Source organism: Elaeis guineensis, chromosome 4 (genome assembly GCF_000442705.2).
Source record: "Elaeis guineensis isolate ETL-2024a chromosome 4, EG11, whole genome shotgun sequence".
Taxonomy (NCBI): Eukaryota; Viridiplantae; Streptophyta; class Magnoliopsida; order Arecales; family Arecaceae; genus Elaeis; species Elaeis guineensis.
In genome coordinates, this window is record NC_025996.2 from 37,563,509 (window position 1) to 37,586,168 (window position 22,660).

Below are 22,660 nucleotides of genomic sequence, written 5' to 3' on the forward strand. Positions count from 1 at the left end.
ACGCTTAAAAGCGTCGTAAACTATGTGCGTGTCAACGCCGACGCTTTTAGCAAAAGCGTCGTTAAATAAATAAAATACCGACGCGTTTTAACGACGCTAAAAAGCGTCGGTAGGTTCGTTTAATACCACCCTCCTCCCGTGCCCTAATCTATCTACCGCCGTGCCCTAATCTATCTACCGCCGCCGTTCCTCAGCCGTTCCTTATTTTCCACCCGTTCCTCAGCCGACCCCGGCCCATCTCCGCCGCCGGCACCGCATCCGCCGTCCACGCGCACCCGCCGTCCACGCCTCACCTCCGTCCGCCGCTCCCCTCTGCTGCCGCGTCCGTCGACGCCGCGCCCGCGAGGTCCAAGCCATACGCCGTCGGTGAACCGGCCCTCCTCCTCCTCCTTCCCTTGTTCGGCTGCTCCAAGCTTCCCACCATCCCACTTCGCCATTCGGCCACCCCAAATCGAAGGGAAACGAAGCCCCTGCTCGGCCGCTCCACAGAAATTTTGAAAGGTAAAATATTTTCCCCATTTCACTTGTTTTTCTTTTCATTCATTCTTCTTTTCAAAATCTCCACAGAAATTTTGAGTTGTTTAATTTCATGTTACAGTGTTTAAGGGTCTGTCATCCACATTCCTCATTTTGGTGCTGTATTTAGGTCTGTTGTGTCAATCTATTGCTCTGAGGGAGGCCATTTTTTTGTTTCTGATACATTTGGTAGTATGAAGTTGCCATCTTTTTAACCTAAAAAAAAAAAAAAAAAACATAAAACCTTGGCCATCATCCACGCTTCCCTATTTGGCCGCCCCAAGCCTCCCACGGTCCCACCCGATTGAGACTCCTCAGAACGGAAAGAAACAGGGGAAGCACCAGGGGAAAATGTAGGAAAGATCAGCTAAAACGAAGGAAGAAAAAAAATTAAAAGGTAAGCTTTTTCCCACCTAGTTTGATCATTTTTTTTTGTTATCGCTTCATTTTCTTTTTATTTTTTTCTCTTGTTTGGAGATTTGTGGGAAGGAGAGCATTGAGGGAGATCGGATGGGTTTCTTAGGTCCCGATTGGGGTTTTCTCATATGGGATTTTGTGCGAGCTGCAGCGGTGTGAGTTGGTCCCCTGAGGTTCCAAGAGCTTAATCTCGGTAGAAGCATGATATTTTATAGGATTTGAGAATTTTTTATTGAAAAAATTCTTCTTTAATTACAAAATAGGATTTGAGTTCGAGCATTTTGAATCGGATCAAGCTCAAGTCTTTAGATATTTGGCTTAATTTGGCCTGATTGCACCCCTAATTAAAAGCTATAAGCTTTATGCATAATCTAATACTTCTGGCCATATGTGGACAATTGAAATTTTGACTTCTTTGCCCACATGGGAAACGTTTCAGAAAAGGCAAAAAAAAAAAAACGTTGACAAATTAGAACTTAGAAGCGTCGCTACAAAAAGAGTAACAAACCCTAAGGTATATGCGAGGTGTCAAACAAAGAGAAGGAAATACAGGTTTAGGCACCAAGTGTCCAACACTGATTGCTGCATCATCCTCACATTATTTTGTTTCTATTTCTAGTGGAGATAAGTGCTCAAAATACTTACCAGGCAATGCATTGAAGTAGGGAAATAGCCTTGTGGTTTTTAAAATTGGAAGGGGTTTTTAGTCAGGTAGCCAATGGGAATATCTACTGGAATAGCAAGTGGAACATACGCTGCTTCCGTGTTATAAAAACCTGCAAGAAATACTGATTCACAGAGGGAGCTATAAAATATTCTTCCTTTCACCTTTGTGCATCTAATTCCAGGCAACAGCAGCAAATTCTAGGCTTTTTGCAGTGGCTTTCACCAATATTACAGGCTTTATTTGCGTCTTTTGCTCTGTTACCAGACAATAATGAAGGCTTAAGGGATGGCTACATTAATTCCAAAGTTTAACAGGCAATTCCCTTTTTTACAGAAAAGGAAATAGATATATACAACAAATGTTCCTAACCATGTTTTCATATAGTTTAATCAAGGATCAAATAATGGTGGGTGTAGAACTGAAGATAATATCACACTATAAGCAACGGTAGCTCATTGTCACCTAATGGTGAGAACATTGGAAACATGCTCCCTTACTGATATTATGTGTCGCATATTAACATCAGGAGAGCTTAATCTCGATTCACAGGATTGCAGTTATGAAAGATCATGAATATCAAATTGAATAGTTAATATGCATCTAAATGATAATAAAAATAATAAATAACAATCTCTTTCTGCAAAGCTGCAAAAGTTGTATTGCAAATATTATATTATGTGCATCTCTTCTTGGTACCACCTACGAAGGACTCAAATCTTCAACTTTTCTGCCTTTCCATAAAATGTAAATAATATGACATCAAAAATTACATTGCATCGAAACATAGACCCGTCTTTTGATTAATGTACATATTCTATTATATCCGTACATTTATTTATTTTTGTACGGATAAAAGAATTATGTACATTGATCAATTGATTGTCCAGTATGGACAGTTTGGAAAATGTGAGTAATTCTATAGGTCATTACCATAATCAAATGGTATGCTGAGAGGTTCGGAAAAAATTTCGGATGGTATTTTCCTTTTGTTCTTCCTATACGGAAGAACTAAGGGGAAATGCTGCCGAAATTTTTTTCGGCTCTTGTTGCATATCATTTGATTTTTGTAATTGACCTATAGAATTAATACATTTTCTGAATGGGATAGGACCTTCTTTACCTATTAGTTGATGATAGCAAGCATTTACTATGTAAACTTTATCTAGCTGTTATTTTTTTGGATTTTATGAAATGACTGATATTTTTTACTCATTGCATTAATATAGATTGTATAATTTTTTTTTATTTTTAGATAAATTGCAAGTTCGGTCAGTTTTATCCTACAATGGACAAAAGTTGGATAAATAAACCAAGGAATAGTAAAGAATATTTAGATGGAGTTCATGACTTCATTAAATTTGGTATGGAGAAAAGTAGTTTGAATGGAAAGATTTTATGTCCATGTCGGAAATGTGTAAATAGTTCTTCTTTAGATCCACAAAATGTTGCAGAACATTTGGTATGGAATGGTTTTTTAAGAGGTTATACCGACTGGATTTTTCATGGAGAATCTATGTTGCCATCATCATGTAACCAACCCCTGACTCATTGCGGATCCACTAGCCTAGAAGACAATTCTGCAAGAGATGATGATATAAGGGGTTTGATCACAGATGCTTTTGGATTTGATGTTCAAAATTTAGGAGAATCCAGTAGTATACAAGAAACAGTTGGGATGTTTGATGGATGTACGCATACGGAACGTATGCATGTTGAGGAGCCCATACATACATCTAATGATGAGACAGCTCGTTATCACACCTTAATGAAAGATGCAGACGAAGAATTATATCCGGATTGTACAAAATTTTCTAAGATTTCTTTTCTTATACATTTATTTCATATAAAATATTTGAATGGATGGTCTGGAAAGAGTTTTACCATGCTGCTCAAGTTATTAAAGGATGCATTTCCAGAAAGCACTCGTTTACCACCATCGTATTATGAAGCCAAGAAAGTAGTAAAGGAATTGGATCTTGGATACGAAAAGATTCATAGTTGTCCGAAAGATTGTATGTTATATCGGGGTGAAAATGCTAATCAAGAGTCATGCAATGTATGTGGATCTTCAAGATGGATAACACAAAAAGAAGATCGAGATGATGTACTGAATGAATTGGATGCAACGCGGAGTAAAAAGAAACCGGCCAAGGTATTGCGTTACTTTCCTCTTATACCTAGATTGAAAAGGATTTATGCATCATCAAAAACAGCTTCATCAATGAGATGGCATCATGAAGGACGTACAAAGGATGGAATGTTGAGACATCCTGCAGATAGTCTTCAATGGAAAGCATTTGATGATAGGCATCCTGATTTTGCCTCTGATGTTCGCAGTGTTAGGTTTGGCTTAGCTTCTGATGGCTTCAATCCATTTCGGACCCTGAGTTCTACCTACAGCACTTGGCCAGTCGTTTTGATACCTTACAATTTGCCACCATGGATGTGCATGAAACAATCATCACTTATCTTGTCAATGGTTATTCCAGGAGATAAGGGTCCAGGCAATGATATTGATATTTTTCTACAGCCTTTGATAGAGGAATTGAAACAGTTGTGGGAGGGTGTTGATGCATTTGATGCTTCCAACGGCCAAACATTTAAACTACGGGCAGCTTTGTTATGGACTATTAATGATTTTCCAGCATATGCCAATTTATCTGGCTGGAGTACAAAGGGACGGGTCGCATGTCCTTGTTGTGGAGATTCAACACATTCAATTTGGTTAAAACATGGAGGTAAATTTTGTTACATGGGACATCGTCGATGGTTGGAAGCAAATCATCCGTTTCGATTTCAGAAAGATTTGTTTGATGGTACTATAGAATTGGGATGTGCCCCTATTCCACCTTCTGGAACTGATGTTCATAGACAAATGGATGGCATGAATTACAGCTATGGTAAGCACTCAAAGTCCTCTAAAAAAAGAGGAAGGGATGATGTTGAAAGCTCAGTGCACGAAGGGTTACCAGAGGAAGTCAGTATCAGTACTATAGATGCAGAGTTGTTTCAAGATCCAGACAATTATTTCGAGGATGAAAATGAGGAAGACACACAGATAGCATCTACACAACAGCCAAGTAAACATTTATGGAAAAAATGAAGTATCTTTTTTGACTTACCTTATTGGAAACATAATCTTATTCGGCACAATCTTGATGTCATGCATATAGAGAAGAATGTTTGCGATAATTTACTTGGAACATTTTTAAACCTTGATGGAAAGAGCAAAGATAACATGAAGGCACGTCTTGATTTAAAAGAAATGGGTATCCGACAGGAACTTCATCCTAAAATGCTTGCTAATGATAGAATTTATGTGCCTCCTGCATGTTACACAATGTCTGCTCGAGAAAAGGATAATTTTTTGGGAGTTTTGAAAAGTATCAAAGTACCCGATGGATATGCATCGAATATTTCACGATGTGTGCATCTAAAGGATCGAAAACTTTCAAATCTTAAAAGTCATGATGGTCACATATTGATGCAAGATATTTTTCCAATAGCTTTAAGATGTCATTGCCGAAACAAGTTGTTACAATTGTACTTCGATTATCGTCATTCTTCAAGGCATTATGTTCCAAAGTTATTGATCCTCGGGAACTTGATCAGTTAGAATCGGATATTGCAATTACACTTTGCCAGATGGAAAAGATTTTTCCTCCTGGATTTTTCACTATTATGGTACATCTGCTCGTTCACCTAGCTTCAGAAGTTAAAGTTGGTGGACCGGTACATTATAGATGGATGTATCCTATTGAGAGGTATTATTACAAACCTTAAATCTTTTGATAATTTTATTAGAAACAACAGCATACTGATATTTTAATAAATATTTAATTCTTGAAGGTATCTTGTGCGTCTTAAAGATTATGTGCGAAATAGAGCCTATCCTGAAGGCTCGATTGCTGAAGCATATATTGCGGATGAATGTTTGACATTTTGTTCAAGATATCTTCAAGGTGTAGAGACTATTTTTAGTCGACCTCAACGGCATAATGACTTTGTGGAGATGCAGAACTGTATAAGTTCTTAACTGCTGGAAAATTCTTGGGAAGAGGTGAAGGTATTGTACTTGATCAAAAATCCTTAGCACAAGCACATCGTTATGTGTTACTTCATAGTGACATAATATCTGACCATCGCAGGTTAGTATATTTAAGGAATGACATCAAAATTTAAATTTTATATTAGATATAATATTCTAAATGATATATTTATATTTTATGCAGTGAATTTTTAATTTATCAGAGATGAGCCAATCATAACATTCGTCCTAATGCAAGGATTGAACAGCGATGGTTGGTCGAGTTATTCCCTATGTGGCTTTCGAATCAGGTGTGATTTATATTTAATTATTGGATATATTAATTTTTGATACATATTTAATATCAGATAACTCAACTGCACTTCGTCATATCATTTTTTGTTAGGTATCAAAGATGATGGAGACAAATAAGTCAGATGAACTAATAGCTCTTGCTCGAGGACCTAACAAGATTGTGAATAGATATAATGGTTTCATAATTAATGGCTTTAAATTTCATACTAGAGAACGGGAGAAATTTAGAAAAACACAGAATAGCGGTGTTATGGTGGAAGCGGATGGAAAATCCTATTATGGTGCACTTAAAGATATCTATGAGTTGGATTATTATGGAAAATTTAAAGTAGTACTGTTTAGATGTGATTGGATAGACATAAACTCACCAAGGGGTTTGAAACAAGATGCAAATGGATTTACACTTGTAAATTTTTCAAGGTTGATACACACTGGTGTGTTATTGAAGGATGACCCATTCATTTTTTCATCTCAAGCTCGTCAAGTATTTTATGTACAAGACGCAAAAGATAAAGATTGGTTTACTGTCATCAAAACAAAACCTAGAGACTTATATGATATGGGAAACCAAGTGGAGGATGATGACGATGACACTTATACACAATGTATGCCCTACAATTTTGTGCCAGCTGATGATTTAAATGCTACGACGATGTTGGTTAGAACAGAATTCGAAGAAAACACTACTGCTTGATTGTTACTGGTAATAATTATTTATGATGTATATATTTTGCATTAATTATTGTGTTATTTTACTCCATATATTAACTGATTCTACCTTTTATTTATATAAATGCTAGGTGACATCATGCGTCGCAGGGGACGATATGCTGGTGTGCAGTTCCAGTTTTCACAGACAGAGGCCGGTACGTCTTCTTCAGCACAGCAGCCTGAGGCCAGTTCAGCTGCACAGCATTCTGAGCCCTGTCCTTCATCATCAGCACAGCACGATCCTCCTGTTCATCAGCCAGATGATGAGATACACGTGCAGGGTATATATTGTCTTTCATGTAATTTTTTTTATTTCATTTTATGTATATTTATGATATAGTTACTTTTATGTATTTTTTGCAGACGGATCCGGGAGAGTACGCCCCAGACGCGGACCCACAGTAGTACGAGATGTGTGGCAGATGCGTGAGGGCGAGAGGATTGTTGTGGAGTGCAATCAGCTAGGTCAGCCAATTAAGAAAGCTGCCTGCTTATTGACTTCATTTTTGGGGACTGTTGCTCGGAGGCCTCAGCTATGTCCGTTGGGCTATGCAAAATGGAATGACATGCTTCCAACGTACAAAGTTGAGCTCCTCCGAGTTATAGAGGTAATGAATTGATGTTCATACTGTATATTAATTGTTAATCATTTATATAATTTATTTCATTTAACATTTTTTTTTTATAGAGCAAGTTTGTTCTCCCTCCATCCACTCATAATTTTGTAATGAAGTCTCTCAACCGCAAATGGAAAGAATATAAAGCACAATTGAAGAAGGACTATATGAGACAGGGTATGACAGAGGAGGAGGTTGCTAGGAATTGTCCTCCTGATGTACCCCCTCATCAGTGGATGGAGTTGGTTCATTACTGGTTCTCCGAGAGGGCACAGGTATATTATCTGTTTATTATCTTTTTTTCTTAAATATTTTATAAAAATATTAATTTTTATTATATATTGTATATATAACAAGTTCTTTACTTTATTTTACAGACTTATTCTGCTATTGGTAGAGCTGCACGAGCAGCTCAGTCTGTTCCTCATACATCGGGGTCGAAGAGTTATGCACGACTCCGACAGGAGTTTGTATGTTCCTTAAACTTTCATAATTAACTTTTAATTTTTATGTTCAAATATTTATATAACTAATATCATTATGTATCGTGGACCATGTCTGTATCATGATACTCATATATTTTTTTAAATTATCATAACTGTTTGCTTAAAATTGAAATTATTTGTGTAGGAGGATGAGCATGGGAGGGAACCCGGACAAGTGGAGTTTTACCGGATGACTCATACTCATCAGGATGGTACTTTTGTTCGAGATGAGTCGAGAGATTTATATGTACGGCATTGTTAATATTATATTTTTTGCAATGATTTAAATTTAATTTTGTTAGCTATTAATGTATAACTCTTGTTTTCAAAAAAAATACAGGAGAGGGCTACATCTCTCATTGCGGAGCGTGACGACGAGTCCGCAGCATCTACGCAGCAGAGCCGTATCGAGGCCGAGGTATTCACAGAGTTGATGGGACCAGAGCGCTACGGCCGAGTGAGGGGTTATGGAGTAGGAGTCACCCCCACTCAGTTATCTGAGGTTAGTAGATATACGCAGCATGCTGCAACAGATGCTCAGGATTCACGCGTTCGCAGACTCGAGGCGGAGATACAGGAGATTAGACAGAGTCGTGCCACTGAGATGGAGGAGATGCGACAGAGCCGTGCCGAGATGCAGGCCATGAGGGGACAGATTGATCGCCTTACATCTTTATTAGAGATGTATGGTTCATCTCAGGTAAACACATAATATTAAATATATATTTTTATATTAATTTAATGATTTATATATTTTATTTATAGATATGCAAATCATGCTTTTGATATATTTTTTGTAGGCTCCTGGCATATCAGGCACCCGTCGAGATAGCGGCACGTCACGTGGAGACAACGACGACCATCCGCCTGCAGATTGATGTTATTTTATTTTTGTTGTATTTTTATATTTATTTATATTACTCTTGATTGTAATGGACGATTAGTACTTTATTTTTATTTATATAAAATATTGTCTTTTGGTTTGATTAAATTTTCTATTTCAGCTTGCTTTTGATGTGAATGATGGTGATTGTACAGGTGTGAATGTGAATGTGGTGATTGTACATGTTTATTGTATTGTACAGGTGATGTGAATGATGGTGATTGTACAGGTGTGAATGTGAATGTGGTGATTGTACATGTTTATTGTATTGTACAGGTGTGATATGATTTCGTACAGGAATGTATTGTATTATTTTTTTTTTAAATAATATTTGTATTTTTTTTTTCCTCTTAAAACCTTTAACGACGCTTATAAGCGTCGTTAATTTGTCTTTTGCGACGCTTTAAAGCGTCGTAAATTTTTACATTAACGACGCTTATAAGCGTCGTTAAATTTGTCTTTAACGACGCTTTAAAGCGTCGTAAATATTTACATTAACGACGCTTTAAAGCGTCGTTAAGACAAATTTAACGACGCTTTAAAGCGTCGTTAATGTAAATATTTACGACGCTTTAAAGCGTCGTTAAAAAATAACGACGCTTTTACAAAGCGTCGGCGATATTCGTCCCCACTCTTGCATAGTCGACGCTTTGCCGACGCTTTTCGAAGCGTCGTAAAGCCGAATAGCGACGCTTTAAAGCGTCGTTAATGACCATTAATAGCGTCGTTAATGGCCATTTTTCCTGTAGTGATAGTATGGTATACCCAATACAAGGTGATATGTTTCAATACGGTGAATTTTGATTTGTTTACTGGTATACCAACCAAAACATCCAACTACTGTTTTTTAATGAAAGACTAGTTTCTATCCATAGTTTAGCAAGTGACTTTCATATGGTGTAAAATTCTAGTGCCAGGCACAGCCCGAGGTTAATCCTTTGGCGAATGTTTGACCTAGATATTTTTTTAAAAAAAATTAGATTCATTCAAATAATTGGTGGTGCTCCATGTATTCTATCAAAAATATCTCCAAAATCTAGGGAGTATTTGGTTGGGGGGAGTGGAGGTCTGGAATCGGAATCGGAATGGATGACTCCCATTTCAACCATTTGATTGGGAGGAGTCCCATTCCGATTCCGATTACGGGATGGAATGGGAATTGATCAATCTATATAGAACTCAATTCCTACTCTCTTCTATGGATTCAATTTTCTATTTCAATTCTGATTCTGATTCCGATTCCGGTCATGAACCAAATGCTTCGGAGGATTTGGCCATTCCGATTCTGATTCCAAACCATTCCGATTTTCATTCTCATTCTGATTTCGATTACGAACCAAATGCTCCCCTAATGTATAATAGCTTTAGAGGGTACTTGGTTGGAGGAAATGGGAGTCTAAAATCGGAATGAGAATGGGTGACTCTCATTTCAACCATTTGGTTGGAATGAGTCCCATTCGATCCAATTCTAATTTCAGGATGGAATGAGAATGGCTCAATCTATATAGAACTAAATCTCTACTCTTCTCTGGGGGTGTTTGGTTCGCAACCGAAATCAAAATAGGAATGAAAGTCGGAATGGCTTGAAATCAGAATCGGAATGGCCAAATCCCCCGAAGCGTTTGATTCGTGATCGAAATTGGAATCGGAATTAGAATTAGAATGAAAAATTGAATCCATATGGAAGAGTAGGGATTGAGTCATATATAGATTGAGTCATTCCCATTCCACCTCGGAATCGAAATCGTAACGAGATTTCTCTCAACCAAACGGTTGGAATGGGAGTCATCTATTCCGATTTCGATTCCAAACTCCCACTTCCTCCAACCAAATACATTCTTTATGGATTCAAATTTTCATTCCAATTCTGACTCTGATTCTGATTCCGATCATGAAACAAGTGCTTCAGAGAATTTGACCATTCCGATTTCGATTCTAAGCCATTTCGATTTTCATTTTGATTCCGATTCTAGTCGCGAACCAAGTAACCCCTCGGTGTCAGGACTCCAGAATAGATTTGTTAGTAGCCCTGTAATGGAAATTCCAAATGCAGAGATCCCTTTTATGGCGATGTGCATAGCATTCTCCAACTCACATATCAATTATTTGTATGATTAATTATCTATGGAAATTATCTAATTCAAACACAACCACTGGACAACACAGAAACATCAAAATATCAACAAGCAAAGCTTCAGGTCATCTCAAATACGTTGCAAGGATTTGTTTTAAAAAGCTCAGGAATTTTGGAATGACACTGCAAAAACACTCACTATAATCATCTACCGAGCAAATAAATCAACATCATCTGAATTGGGAAAGCAAAGACGCAGCCAAAACACTCATCGAGATAACAATCAGCATTCTCATCAATCAAATTGCTGATTTTAAAAATAAGGGAGCCATTGGAAATAAACAAAAATTAAGAGCATCGACAACAAACAAGAATTAACAATTTGGCATGCTGCTATGCTAGTAAAGTCTTTTGGTGGTCATGGCATCCCAGTTTGGTTGATAAGAATGGAGGTTGCTAGGAGCTTCCCCCAGTTTTTATTCAGACCAGTAAATCAATGAGCATGTTTCTACCAAAAATATAAAGGAGAAATAGAAACAATTAAAGGGTGTTATCAACAATACCAGGGAAGTAGCTTTAATAACTGCGTCCACATCCATTTCAGAGAACTCAGCGTCTTCCACGATCGACAGCATCACATCCATGAAATCTTGGGGACCACCAGTAGCCTTGCCAGAAAGTCGCCTCTGCCGATGCTCCTCGAGCAATCCAGCCATGATAGAGTCCACTTCTTGGGCAGTATTCTTCATTGCACTCTCATGCCCCCGCCAATCCATCCACTTGAGGCAGGGGAACATGTCAGATGCCACAAACGCATCCAGAAGGCCGAACAACCTACTGATTGCCTTCCGAAACCTCCATGCCTCATCAGAGCCTGTACCCGAGCCAAAGTAACGCTTCCCAGCCACAACTCTAACTACTATGTTGTAGGCCAGACCCCCCAGCCATCGCTTCATCTCCACCTTGACTGGTCTTCGATTGTTCCTGAGCCACAGCTCATACAGCTCTCTTATGCATGTGTCCATCTCCATGGATCGGACATGCTTGAGGGTCTCGAGACGAGCGTTTGAGAGAAGCTCTACCATAATTATCTTGCGAACCGAGCGCCAGTAGGAACCATAGGGTGCAAAGCCTACCATGGCATAGTTGTAGCCCAAATGCTTCCCGGCGGCGTTGCCGGGACGGGTAGCGAAGACTTTGTCATTGGTAGCGAGGCACTCCTTTGCTGCCTCCCAACTATTGACGACGAGCGTGCGACGCATACCGAGATGAAGCATAAAGACTGGCCCATATTTATCAGCCATTTCTCCGAACAAATGCGCGAGGGGCTTTTGACTCCTAAGAAGATGAAGGTGGCCGATTATGGGCCAGGAACCTGATGGTTTGGGGGGCTCCTTAATCTTAGTTTTCTTACCCATAATCCTTTCCATCCATAGGTGATATAGGAAAACAAAGGCAATGAGCACAACAACATATTGCAGCTGAAGGATAAAATCCATATGTGCAAAACCTGAAAGCAATGATAGATTGCAGGATTTTTTTTTTTGTTGGTGAGAGAGAGAGAGAGAGGAAGTCACCTGCACTATAATTTTCTAGGTTCTAATACTTGAGGCTGCACCATAATTCAGATCCAGAACCTCTAGTTGCTGCACAGAGGGGTTTCACTGGGAGTATCATCTAGGAGAAATAATCAGAGACACATGTTATGCTCCCAGGTAGCTGATATAAGACGGAAAGGATGGAAAGGAAAACCCATCACTTCTTTTCTGGCACGCACAGTCAAAGCTTATCCTATGTGTCTTTGTTGGTTTTGGTAGGAGGTAAGTCTAAGTCAACCAATGTCAATTCTCTTTTATAATATTCAATCTAATATAATATATATATTAAAACAGGAATTTCTCAATAGAGAAGTTTTTATGAAACACGTGGAATGGTGCGTTTTTATGAAACACGTGGAATGGTGCTGCTCCACGAAAATGCTGCACAAAGTTGCTTAAAAGCGCATCGATTATCCATACACATCTCATATACGAAGCCTTTATATGCATATGCATGCATCAAATCTTATGATGGATAACACGCCACGTCACCTTTGTATTTCAGGACATATGCATATGCATGCATTAAATCTCACGATGGGACGCTATCCTCCGTACATATGCTCCAGAATTTGCCACGGTGCGTGCGGATGTGGCCAGCCACCCGCAAGAAGCCATCCAACCTCATCTCTCTCTCTCTCTGACACTCTTTTCTTCTCTCTCTATTCCTTAACCTAATATTTCTAATGTAATCTCTCTCTCTCTCTCACAGCCAGTTACTTTTCCCTTCTTTCTTCTCGAGGGTGGAGGGTGGTGCAGTGGTAATGTATTCAATGCGATGACGCAGCCATCGGCGTACTGTGACAGACTGGAAATGAGAAAGATGAAGAAAAAAAAAAAGAAATAAATAATATTTATATATTTTAATTTAATAATCTACATATATAAATATAGATGGTACAAAAATTTCATCATAAAATTATATATTTTAAAATATAATTTTTTTTTATAAATCCTGATCCTCAATGAATCCAATCATTAAAATACTCAAAAATTAATCTTAAAATTAAATATATATATATAATAAAATAAATTGATCTAAAGAGAGGGAGATTGCCATATCATCAAGCTTAGCATGGAAAAAAAGTTGTTATCAAGGAGTTTTATAATCAGAGGTCAGTATCTTATGATACAATGATATTGCGATGCAGTTGACGTATCATAGCATGTAGTTAATTTACCATCGCATATGGTTAAATTAACATAGCACACGGTTAATTTATCATTGTATACAGTTAAATAAAGATAATACATAGTTAATTTGATATTATATATAGTCATATATATATGGCATACAGTTAAATTGCCACTGCACATGGTTAAATTAATATGGTACACAGTTAACTAAACATGATACAAGTTAATTTATTACTGCACACAGTTAAATAAACATGATATACAGTTAATTTGCTATTATATATAGTTATATATACATGATACATAGTTAAATTAACATGGTACATAGTTAATTTATCACTGTATATAATTAATTTAACATGGTATATAGTTAAATTGCTACTGTGCATAGTAAATTAGCATCGTACATAGTTAATTTATCGTTACATAGTTAAATTAACATAGTATATAATTAAATTAATACTATATAGTTAAATAAATATGGTACATAATTTACTAATGTACACAGTTATATATACATGGTATATAGTTAAACTGGCACTGCATATAGTTAAATTAATACGGTACATAGTTAACTAAATATAATACAGTTAATTTATCATTACATACAGTTAAATAAATATGATACATAGTTAATTTACTATTATATACAGTTTTATATATATAGTAAATAGTTAAATTAATAAAGTATATAGTTAATTTATCATTGCACATAGTTAAATTAACATGATATACAGTTAATTTGCCATTGTACATAGTTAACCTAATATGATATATAATTTTTGTCATTGCATCCTTGAGCAGCTTTTTGACATACTCTCTTGACTCCTTCACCCCCATGAGCTTAAGATATGTAGTCTTTTCGCGGATCAGATTCTTCCCGACCATCTTCTCCAACTCTTTCGATGACTGGATTACATCGAGGATGCTATCCACTACTTAGAACAACAATCCAATACACCTAGAAGATCGCTGCAGCAGCTTGATCTGGTCATTGGAGCTCCTGTGGACAAATCACTTCTATGATCGCTGAGGCCTCTAGTAGGAAGGTGGTCTTATGGAGGTGGATGAATTCAAGCCGATCGAGGCCAAAGGGGACTGCTAGCCTTGTGGACTCGATGTCCACCATCTGGCTAGCAACTAATCCCTTGGGCTTGATGGAGTGGGAGAGCTCAGTGACCCCACGGATGATGTGAGTAGGTGGGACTGGGTTGTCGGTTAGGTAGGAGGCGGGGTCGGTGAGGTGGTCGAAGGTGAGGGTGAGGAGGGCATCATCGACGAGGATGGTGATAGGCTCATCGAAGATGCGGTGGTTAGAGGGCTTGCCATAGTGGAGGTCATTGTCATCCATGCAAGGAAGGTCGTCGTGAATGAGGGACATGGTTTGGACCATGTTGATGGCGACGGTGGGGGGCATGCATGGCTTGGTGCTTGCGGCCACCAACGAGCTCATAGGTGGCGAGGGATAGGATGGGGTAAATACGCTTGCCACTGATGAGGAGGGAGTAGCGCATCACCTCGTGGATGCGCTTAAGATGGTCGATGAGGATGGTGGTGTCCAGGGCCCGGTGCATAGAATTAGCTTTTTGGAGCATATACTTCTTGAAGTCGAACTTCATCAACCTAGTAGTAGCGGCAGAGGAATGGACCTTCATGGCCACCCAAGGAGGGTGGGGGTGAGATGACCCTAGGTGACGGCAGAGGCAAAAGAGGGTGGGGGCTGGAAGGAAGGAGAGAGGGAGGAGGAGGAGCGGTTAGAGAGATGGGCCGAAGAGTCCACCACTGGGCTGCAGAGAAGATGAAATATCGATGTCATTTTTTTACTCAGCTTACTTCTCCTCTATTTATTTTGAATTAAATTTTCGTATTTGATTTGGGAATAATTTTCTCTCGTTAGGGCTGTAACTTAAACTTCTGTTAAAAATCCCATTATTATTATGGTATGGGAGCCACTGACAGGTGGCTACCGATCAAAACTTCGTGAAATACCAGGGCCCGGCCCATATTATTATTGGGCCCGGCTGGGAAGGGGGAGCCCCTTTCCTTTATTTAAAACAGTCTCATAGAAAACAAAAGGAGGATGGATCATCTGTTTCTCACAACCACACCGAGACCCGCTGCTCCCCACTACGAGTTGCAGTGTCTTCCTCTCTCGCATGCACCCGAGCTTCCTCCTTCACCATCTCTCAGCCTCCCTCACAACGTTGTGCATGTGCTCGAGCTACCACCGTCGCTCACGCCTCCAACACCCACCGCCATATTCATTCCCTCTTTATCTTGTTCCGTTCTCTCTCTCTCTCTTCCGTTCTCCTTTCTCCCTACTTGTGGAGGAAAACCTTGGGAAAGGGACCGAGCCATCTCCTTACTCTCTCTCTGCCCCCCTCCCTTCCTCTCCTTCTCCCTCTGCTTGTGGGCACACATGTGGAGGAAGTGCATGGGTGAGAGGCACTAGTCCCTCTCTCTTCCACCCCTCCCATTTTCTCTCTCTCTCTCTCCTTTTCATTATCTCTCTCCACTATTTTATCTTACTCTCTCTCCCTTTCATGTAGCTGAGCCGGAGAGCCCATACCATGACCCCCATATCTCACTCTGTAGAGAAAAATAAGGCAAGATTGGTGCCCTGGCCAGTAGAACAGCGACTGATTCATCATATTATAATGAACATTATTTTAATAATTAGTATTTTTTAAATTTCAAATAATTTTAAACATTATTTTAAAATATTATCCTAGTACTAGTTTGGCATACATATATTTCTGAATTATTAGATTCCCATGAATTCAGGTAGAAGTGGCTAATTTGTTTAATTATTTTTGTTAACGAGGGAAGTAATATTCTTACATTTTTTAATATGTTATTAAAATTATTGAAAATATCTCGTGTAAAATATTATGCAAGTTATTGTATTATTTCAAATTTAATTGCACATGAAAATTGCTTTAATTATATGAATTTAATTTTTTAAGTGTATTTCTTATATTTATTTGCCAGTTATCTAGATTCATAATAACATAGATTAAATCATATCTTTTTAAAATTAACTACATGGTTGCTATATATTATTATCCAAATTCTTACTACATTTATGTAAAATGGATTCACTAGGTAAAATTGTATTTGTTGAAAATCCTATCGAAATCAAGCCATATGTTTGTATATTACTATAAACTAGCATATAACGCCATGCAATGCATGAGATGGGAATTTAAAAAAATCTCTCTAATCTCTCTCAAGTTCTTTTTTTTCCCATAGATCTTTAAAAAAGATAATGAAATGAAAAGAAATAGAAGTGAAAATAATGATCATCTTTGTGGGGAAAGATCTTACACTTAATTTTTTTCCATCTTTCCCCTATTTTTTTTGATTTTTCCCATGTTTTCCCCCATGTTTTCCTCTAGTTTTTCTATCCATAGGAGTCCTAATCGGGTGGTTGGCTTGGAGCGACTAAATAAAGAAGCTTAGACCATGGCTAGGATTGCCTGAACCTTTTTCAGTTCTTCATTTTCTTGCTTTTTTTTTGTTTGTATGATTTTAGTGGGCAAATTTCGAGTTATGCTTCTTCTTTTTTTATAGATCGATTATTTGCATGTTGATTTGTTTCTTTTGTTATTAGTAGTGTAGATTAGGGTTTCTTTGATGGATCTCATCAAGATGATGGAAGAATAGAGATGCTAGGAGGGGCACGATCTATGCGCGAACAACTATGGCTTCTTCAGAAATCCAACGATGTTCAACTTTTGTTCCAAATGCTATTATGACTACCACCTCAAGGAGCAGCAAGCCTCGTCTACCAAGATCGCCGTGGAGAAATCCCTCGCCCCCTCTTCTATCTCTCTTTCCTTCTCATCCTCCAATATCGCTATCGTTGCTGTGATGGGTCCTACTGGAGAGATGAGGGGTTTGGTGGTCTTGCCCTCGCCATCGGTAGTGGCTATGGCCTCGCAGCCGAGCCAGTGCACGGCATGTCGGAAGAGGATCGATCTCTCTTTTGTTGGCTTTTTTTTTTTTTCTTTTTGAGGATATGTGGTGGTCTCTTCTCTATTTTTTAAGAATACGTGGCGAATGGACGTTTCTCCATTGAGAAGCCTTTATTTTAATATATATATATATATATTAATATATATTAGATTGAACTATGCATATTTTGAAAAATACCAAGTCTTTGAAAAAATTATTTATGTGATCTATGCCATTGAAGTTCAATGTGGTACGTGACCTACACTGTAAAGATTAAATGTGGCACGTGACCTACATTGTGGGAATTGTTACAATATGCGACATACATTATAAGGATTAAATACAATATGTGACCTACTCCACATGAATTAAATGTGGTATGTCACCTACTCTATGGGGGTTACATCGTGACCTACTTTGAAGGGATCAAATACAGTATTCTAGCCCAATCAAGGGTATAAACATAGCCACAATCTTATTGGCTATAGATTTTATATTAGATTTGATGCATGATCAAATATTTTAAAAATAAGTATAGTTTGAATAAGAAATTTGGATATTAAATTTTACTTTGGTAAAATGCATTATTTCTTTATATAGTGTTTTGGAGTTAAATTATTTGATACTTGCTTGATCAGATTATGTAAGTAGTTACTTATTGAGTTGTTAGTATCAGCGGGGAGCAAATAGAGATAAAGCTGGTTTTATAGTTTGGCAATGCCTAATTTTGGTTTGTTTGTATATTAAAATATTGCTTTAGGATTAAATTTGTAAACTAGATGAGGTTATACCCTATTTTAATTTTCAGTGGTATTTATGCATATATTTGGGAGTTTAGCTGGCCTAGTTTTGCTAGTCATGATAGTTGCTTGTCGAACCTGCATCAACTTGCTATTTAAGTTTTTTGATCCTGTATAAATATCTAAAATTTATTTGTTGTGCAATCGGTATATATGGAATTAAAAACATTCCTGCATGGATCCCGACATTGACAATGAATTGATAAATTTGTAGGAAGCAACCGTGCATCTTATTGTCACTTGTAATTATCCTCAACGGTTTGTTCTTAACCCTATTTGGATGGATACCATGGAGCAACTGAGCTCAGAGTTTTCTGGTCTGTTTCTTAACCGTATTTGGATGGATACCATGGAGCAACTGAGCTCAGAGTTTTCTGGTCTATTTCTTAACCATATTTGGATGGATACCATGGAGCAACTGAGCTCAGAGTTTTCTGGTCTGTTTCTTAATCGTATTTGGATGGATACCATGGAGCAACTGAGCTCAGAGTTTTCCGGTCTGTTCACTAATCATTCATTGTGTCCCTCCCTCTTGGTTTTTACTCTCCGTAATTCTTGTGTGGTTTGGACCCTGAAAAAATGCACGCCACATATAATTTTTACTCATAATTATTGTTTTGTTAAATACAATTGGTTGATCCTCTTCCTGGTTCAATGACTTGTTATGCTGGAAGTCAGACTTGAACGTTCTTATGTCAGATCCTGGAATGTTTTTAAAAGGAAATTTGAGCACGAGTCACTGTGACCTTATCTCACTTGAAACCCCTTTTTTTAACGAATACCATCACGTAATACTTTAACTAGGCTACACACGCAATCTGGAGAAATTTGTCTACCTATTGTTCCATAAATCGTTAATTGGTTAGATAAATCAAAGCTCACTTTTGGTAGTTATCCTTCCATCTTTTAATGCAATGATGTGGCGGTGCATCAACCTTTCTTCCATTCAGATCATTGTATGCATTGCACTGTTTTTGAGGAAAAATTTGTAAATGGTCTAACTTAATTATCTAGCAATTTCTAAGCCCATGCTAAACTAGAAGATCTTCCAAAATAGTGCAGCAAAATAGGAGAAACAACAAAAGAGAAATTTCAACTCACCAATGTAAAAGATTCCAGAACCAATCTTAGTTAAAAAAAAAAATGTCCATCAGCTTCCTTGTATACAAATATTTATAGACGGAGTAGGCCAACTTGTAGGCAAATTCTTTTTTTTTTTTTTGGTAACTTAGGTAAATTCTAATTGAATACGTGCATTGAACATTAGCCTTCAAAGTCCCTATCATCAATTCAAAATGTCCCACCAACCAGACAATCCAAAAAATCATAATTAGGTTTGCGATGGGCCCAGGATGAACCTTTCACGCCGAAGAATGATTGGCGTCCTTTTGCAATGCGGACCGATCACTCTGCACAGATCTGAAAGCACTCTAAACTTATTGAATCATTCATTTGCACCAATCGTGAAGAAAGTATTGCACAATTCAATGATGAATTTATACAAAAAAAAAAAAAAATATTCTTTCGCACAAGAGATACAATCCTTGTTTGTTTGTGATTGTAGACTGACGCAATGTGCGACTTATAGTACGTGTTGGCCACGACATCTTCATCCAGAACCTTGTGGTGATTTAATTGCTTCAAAAAACATTGAAAATAGGTCATTTAAAGGTCCTCACTTTAGATACAAAAAAAGCCTGGATTTTTGGAAGGTCCACCATTGCATTTGCATCATGTAATATCCGAATTAAATTTTCAAAAAAAAAAAAGATGAACATGTGCAGAGCACGTGCTGCAGAACTTGACACCTCCTAAAACTCCCGAAAGAGTTTCTTCCTTTTCCAATGAGACCTCAATTTCAATTGGGAGTTGAAGTCTTCACCAAAATCTTGGTTTGTCCTCTATTTAAAGGATCAGCCATTCCATTGAAGGAGCCATCAGAAAATACTGCCAGTCGATCCCTCTTTTCCTTTTTCCCTCCTCTAAGAAATCCATTGTCACCATTCTTTGTGCTACTGAAAATTGGGGCCAATGATCGCCGAACCGAAGATAATGACCAATTGCTTCTCTCATTGATTCTTTTTCCTATTTTTTTAGATTCTATAATCATGAATTCTGGTTAGAAAAATTGCTGGATTTGATCAAAAAAATGGATGCTCTATTTTACCATATGTGTTGCCTTATTTTACCTACACCGTTGATTGCCACCAGTCATCAGACCAAGCCAGTTGCCACCATTAGGGTCTGCTCCTTCGGCCAAGGATGTTGCTAGCTGGAGGGGGACCTTCGTTATTTTGGGAAGGAGGAGGATTTAAGTCCTCTGTTTTATAAAAGAATAAAGAAGAGGAAGACGAAAGGAAAGAAAAAGAAAAAAGAAAAAAAAGAAAGAAAAAAGAAAAGAGAAAAGAAAAAAAGAAGAATAGAAAAGAAGAGAGATAAAAGAGTAGAAAAGAAGAGAGATAGAGAATCTCTCTTCATTCTCTCTCTCTCTTCTCTCTTCAGTCTAATTATGTTTCGGACCCTACTAATAGGGGTTATGTATTTTTGGACTCGACCAATAAGGGTTATATATTGGTTTTTGGACCCTACCAATAAGGATTGTGTATTAGTTTATAGATCCTACTTATGGGGGTTATATACTGGCACTCTGTTTTGGCCCTATCATAGGAATAAATGTGGTCGTAGTTTATTGCCTAGCCAGACAATCCAAGAGAAGGGATGAATTAGATTATTAAAATTTTTTTCTAACTAGTATAAATTATGTAGTGAATAAAAGATAAATAGAGAATAAATAAAGTAAACAAAGTAGTAAACACACAAACACTTCAAGTTTAAGTGGTTCAATGCACTATAAGTACCTACGTCCACTCTCCAAACGATCCTTTGAGAGTTTCACTATAATCAACTGGACTATAGTGTGTTTGTTTTGACTGGACTCACAAATAAATCTAATTGATTTTAACTCAGATCAATCAATCAAAACTTTTATAAGCTTTATCCCAAGGATCCCAAACCAATTCCTAATTTGGAGCAATCAAACCCTTCTGTTTCAGCCCCCATTGAAGCTATTACAGAATTTTTTTGAATTGAAAATAGTACAACAATTTAGAACTCTTTTAAAGGCTGATTTGTTGTTGATGAAACTCTCTTGAAGAAATTTTGAATGCCAGCAGTAAATGCACTTGCTTCTCCTTGATTGCACTCAAAAAAATTAAGAGATTTAATTTAGAGTAGGTGAACTCTTTTGAAAGCCAATAAATGCTCAAAAGTGCTCTTTTCTCACGAATAGTAGTTTTTCTCTTTGTTTCTTATATTTTCTTTTATGTCTTGATCATTCCCTCCATGTTCTGAGTGATTTGAATCTAAAACTAGCCATTTTTTATCTTTAAGGGTGAAAAATAGCCGTTGAAAACTTGTTAGGATGAAACTGGATTTGGTACAGAATTAGCCGTTATGCCTGTCAAACATTGTTGAGTTGGCTCGAATTGATCTTGAGCCGGCTCGATTTGGATTCGAGCTTGCTTTGCTGCATTTCAAATCTGTTTGGCTTCGATCTTCAAAAATATGGCATTCTGTTCCTTCGAGAGAGCTGGCTCCGATTCTGGTCGAGTCAGCTCGATTCTTAAAAATTAAAAAACATCTTTCTATCCCACTGAAAGAGCCGGCTCCGATTTGGATTGAGCCAGCTTGATTCTCAGAATCTAAAAATTAGCCTTCTGTCTTTCTAAGAGAGCCAGCTCGGATTCAATCTAAGTCGGCTCGACTTTTTGCCAAGCCAACATGCTAGTCTTTGTTCATGCCAGAGCCAGTTCGGTTCATAGATGAGTCAGCTCTAATTCTTCAAATAGATTTTTATTTTAGTCGTTTCACTTCGAAACTGATTTTTACTTGATTTAAATGATCTTCAATCATACTTAGAGCCTTTCAACGGTATTTTTCTTAACAAAAAAATTCTTTGACATACTTGAGAGATATTAGTATCAATTTATGCTCTAATATTTTATGATCATTAAAATCATTTTAGGAGTCAACATAGTTTAAACTACTGAGTTATATATATTTTATTTTAAATTTTATATATAATTTTGTATGCATATGAGTATTTGAAAATATTTGATTTATTTAACTAAGTATGAAATATATTTTTATATTTATTTATGTTATTTATTTTCAAACATCATATTTTATAAATATATTTGAAATGTTTAGTTAAAAAATTTATTACTTATTGGGCTATCAAGCTCATTACATCTCCTTCTTTTATTTTTTAGATTTTGGTTCTTATTTGCAAACATGGATACTATTTTGGGAGTGAGCTAGAAGTAAGAGTCGATAATATAGATTTATTATTATATTTTTATGGAATTATTATTTGAGATACAATTGACGTAAATTTTGAAATATTATTAAAATTTTATGAGAGATAAAAGTTGATTTTAGTTATTTAAATTTTGAA

General features: G+C 37.2%; 3 protein-coding genes and 1 pseudogene across 3 annotated transcripts; 2 read left to right on the top strand and 2 right to left on the bottom strand.

The window, feature by feature from the left end:
* The first annotated feature begins 6,750 nt into the window (after positions 1-6,750).
* Positions 6,751-7,304, top strand: LOC140857318 (uncharacterized). Its single transcript, XM_073256098.1, has 2 exons — positions 6,751-6,934; positions 7,017-7,304. Exons 1-2 carry the CDS (start codon positions 6,751-6,753, stop codon positions 7,271-7,273), a joined length of 441 nt encoding a protein of 146 aa, XP_073112199.1. The 3' UTR covers positions 7,274-7,304.
* Positions 7,305-7,378: 74 nt separating this feature from the next.
* Positions 7,379-8,754, top strand: LOC140856957 (uncharacterized). Its single transcript, XM_073255156.1, has 5 exons — positions 7,379-7,545; positions 7,648-7,740; positions 7,901-8,002; positions 8,096-8,455; positions 8,556-8,754. The coding sequence occupies exons 1-5, from the start codon at positions 7,381-7,383 to the stop codon at positions 8,631-8,633; spliced, it is 798 nt and encodes a 265-aa protein (XP_073111257.1). The 5' UTR covers positions 7,379-7,380; the 3' UTR covers positions 8,634-8,754.
* Positions 8,755-11,144: 2,390 nt separating this feature from the next.
* LOC140850895 (cytochrome P450 CYP82H23-like) lies at positions 11,145-12,317 on the bottom strand. Its single transcript, XM_073256347.1, has one exon. It carries the CDS (start codon positions 12,209-12,211, stop codon positions 11,189-11,191), a length of 1,023 nt encoding a protein of 340 aa, XP_073112448.1. The 5' UTR covers positions 12,212-12,317; the 3' UTR covers positions 11,145-11,188.
* Positions 12,318-13,016: 699 nt separating this feature from the next.
* On the bottom strand, positions 13,017-15,263 carry LOC140857319 (geranylgeranyl pyrophosphate synthase 7, chloroplastic-like; annotated as a pseudogene).
* Positions 15,264-22,660: the final 7,397 nt, after the last annotated feature.

Bases quoted from the DNA above. Each gene is read 5' to 3' on its own strand.
- LOC140857318 (XM_073256098.1), top strand. From the start codon at position 6,751: ATGCGTCGCAGGGGACGATATGCTGGTGTGCAGTTCCAGTTTTCACAG. The intron at 6,935-7,016 runs GTATATATTGTC...TATTTTTTGCAG, and splicing joins TGATGAGATACACGTGCAGG to ACGGATCCGGGAGAGTACGC.
- LOC140850895 (XM_073256347.1), bottom strand. From the start codon at position 12,211: ATGGATTTTATCCTTCAGCTGCAATATGTTGTTGTGCTCATTGCCTTT.
- LOC140856957 (XM_073255156.1), top strand. From the start codon at position 7,381: ATGAAGTCTCTCAACCGCAAATGGAAAGAATATAAAGCACAATTGAAG. The intron at 7,741-7,900 runs GTATGTTCCTTA...TTATTTGTGTAG, and splicing joins CACGACTCCGACAGGAGTTT to GAGGATGAGCATGGGAGGGA. The intron at 8,456-8,555 runs GTAAACACATAA...TATTTTTTGTAG, and splicing joins AGATGTATGGTTCATCTCAG to GCTCCTGGCATATCAGGCAC.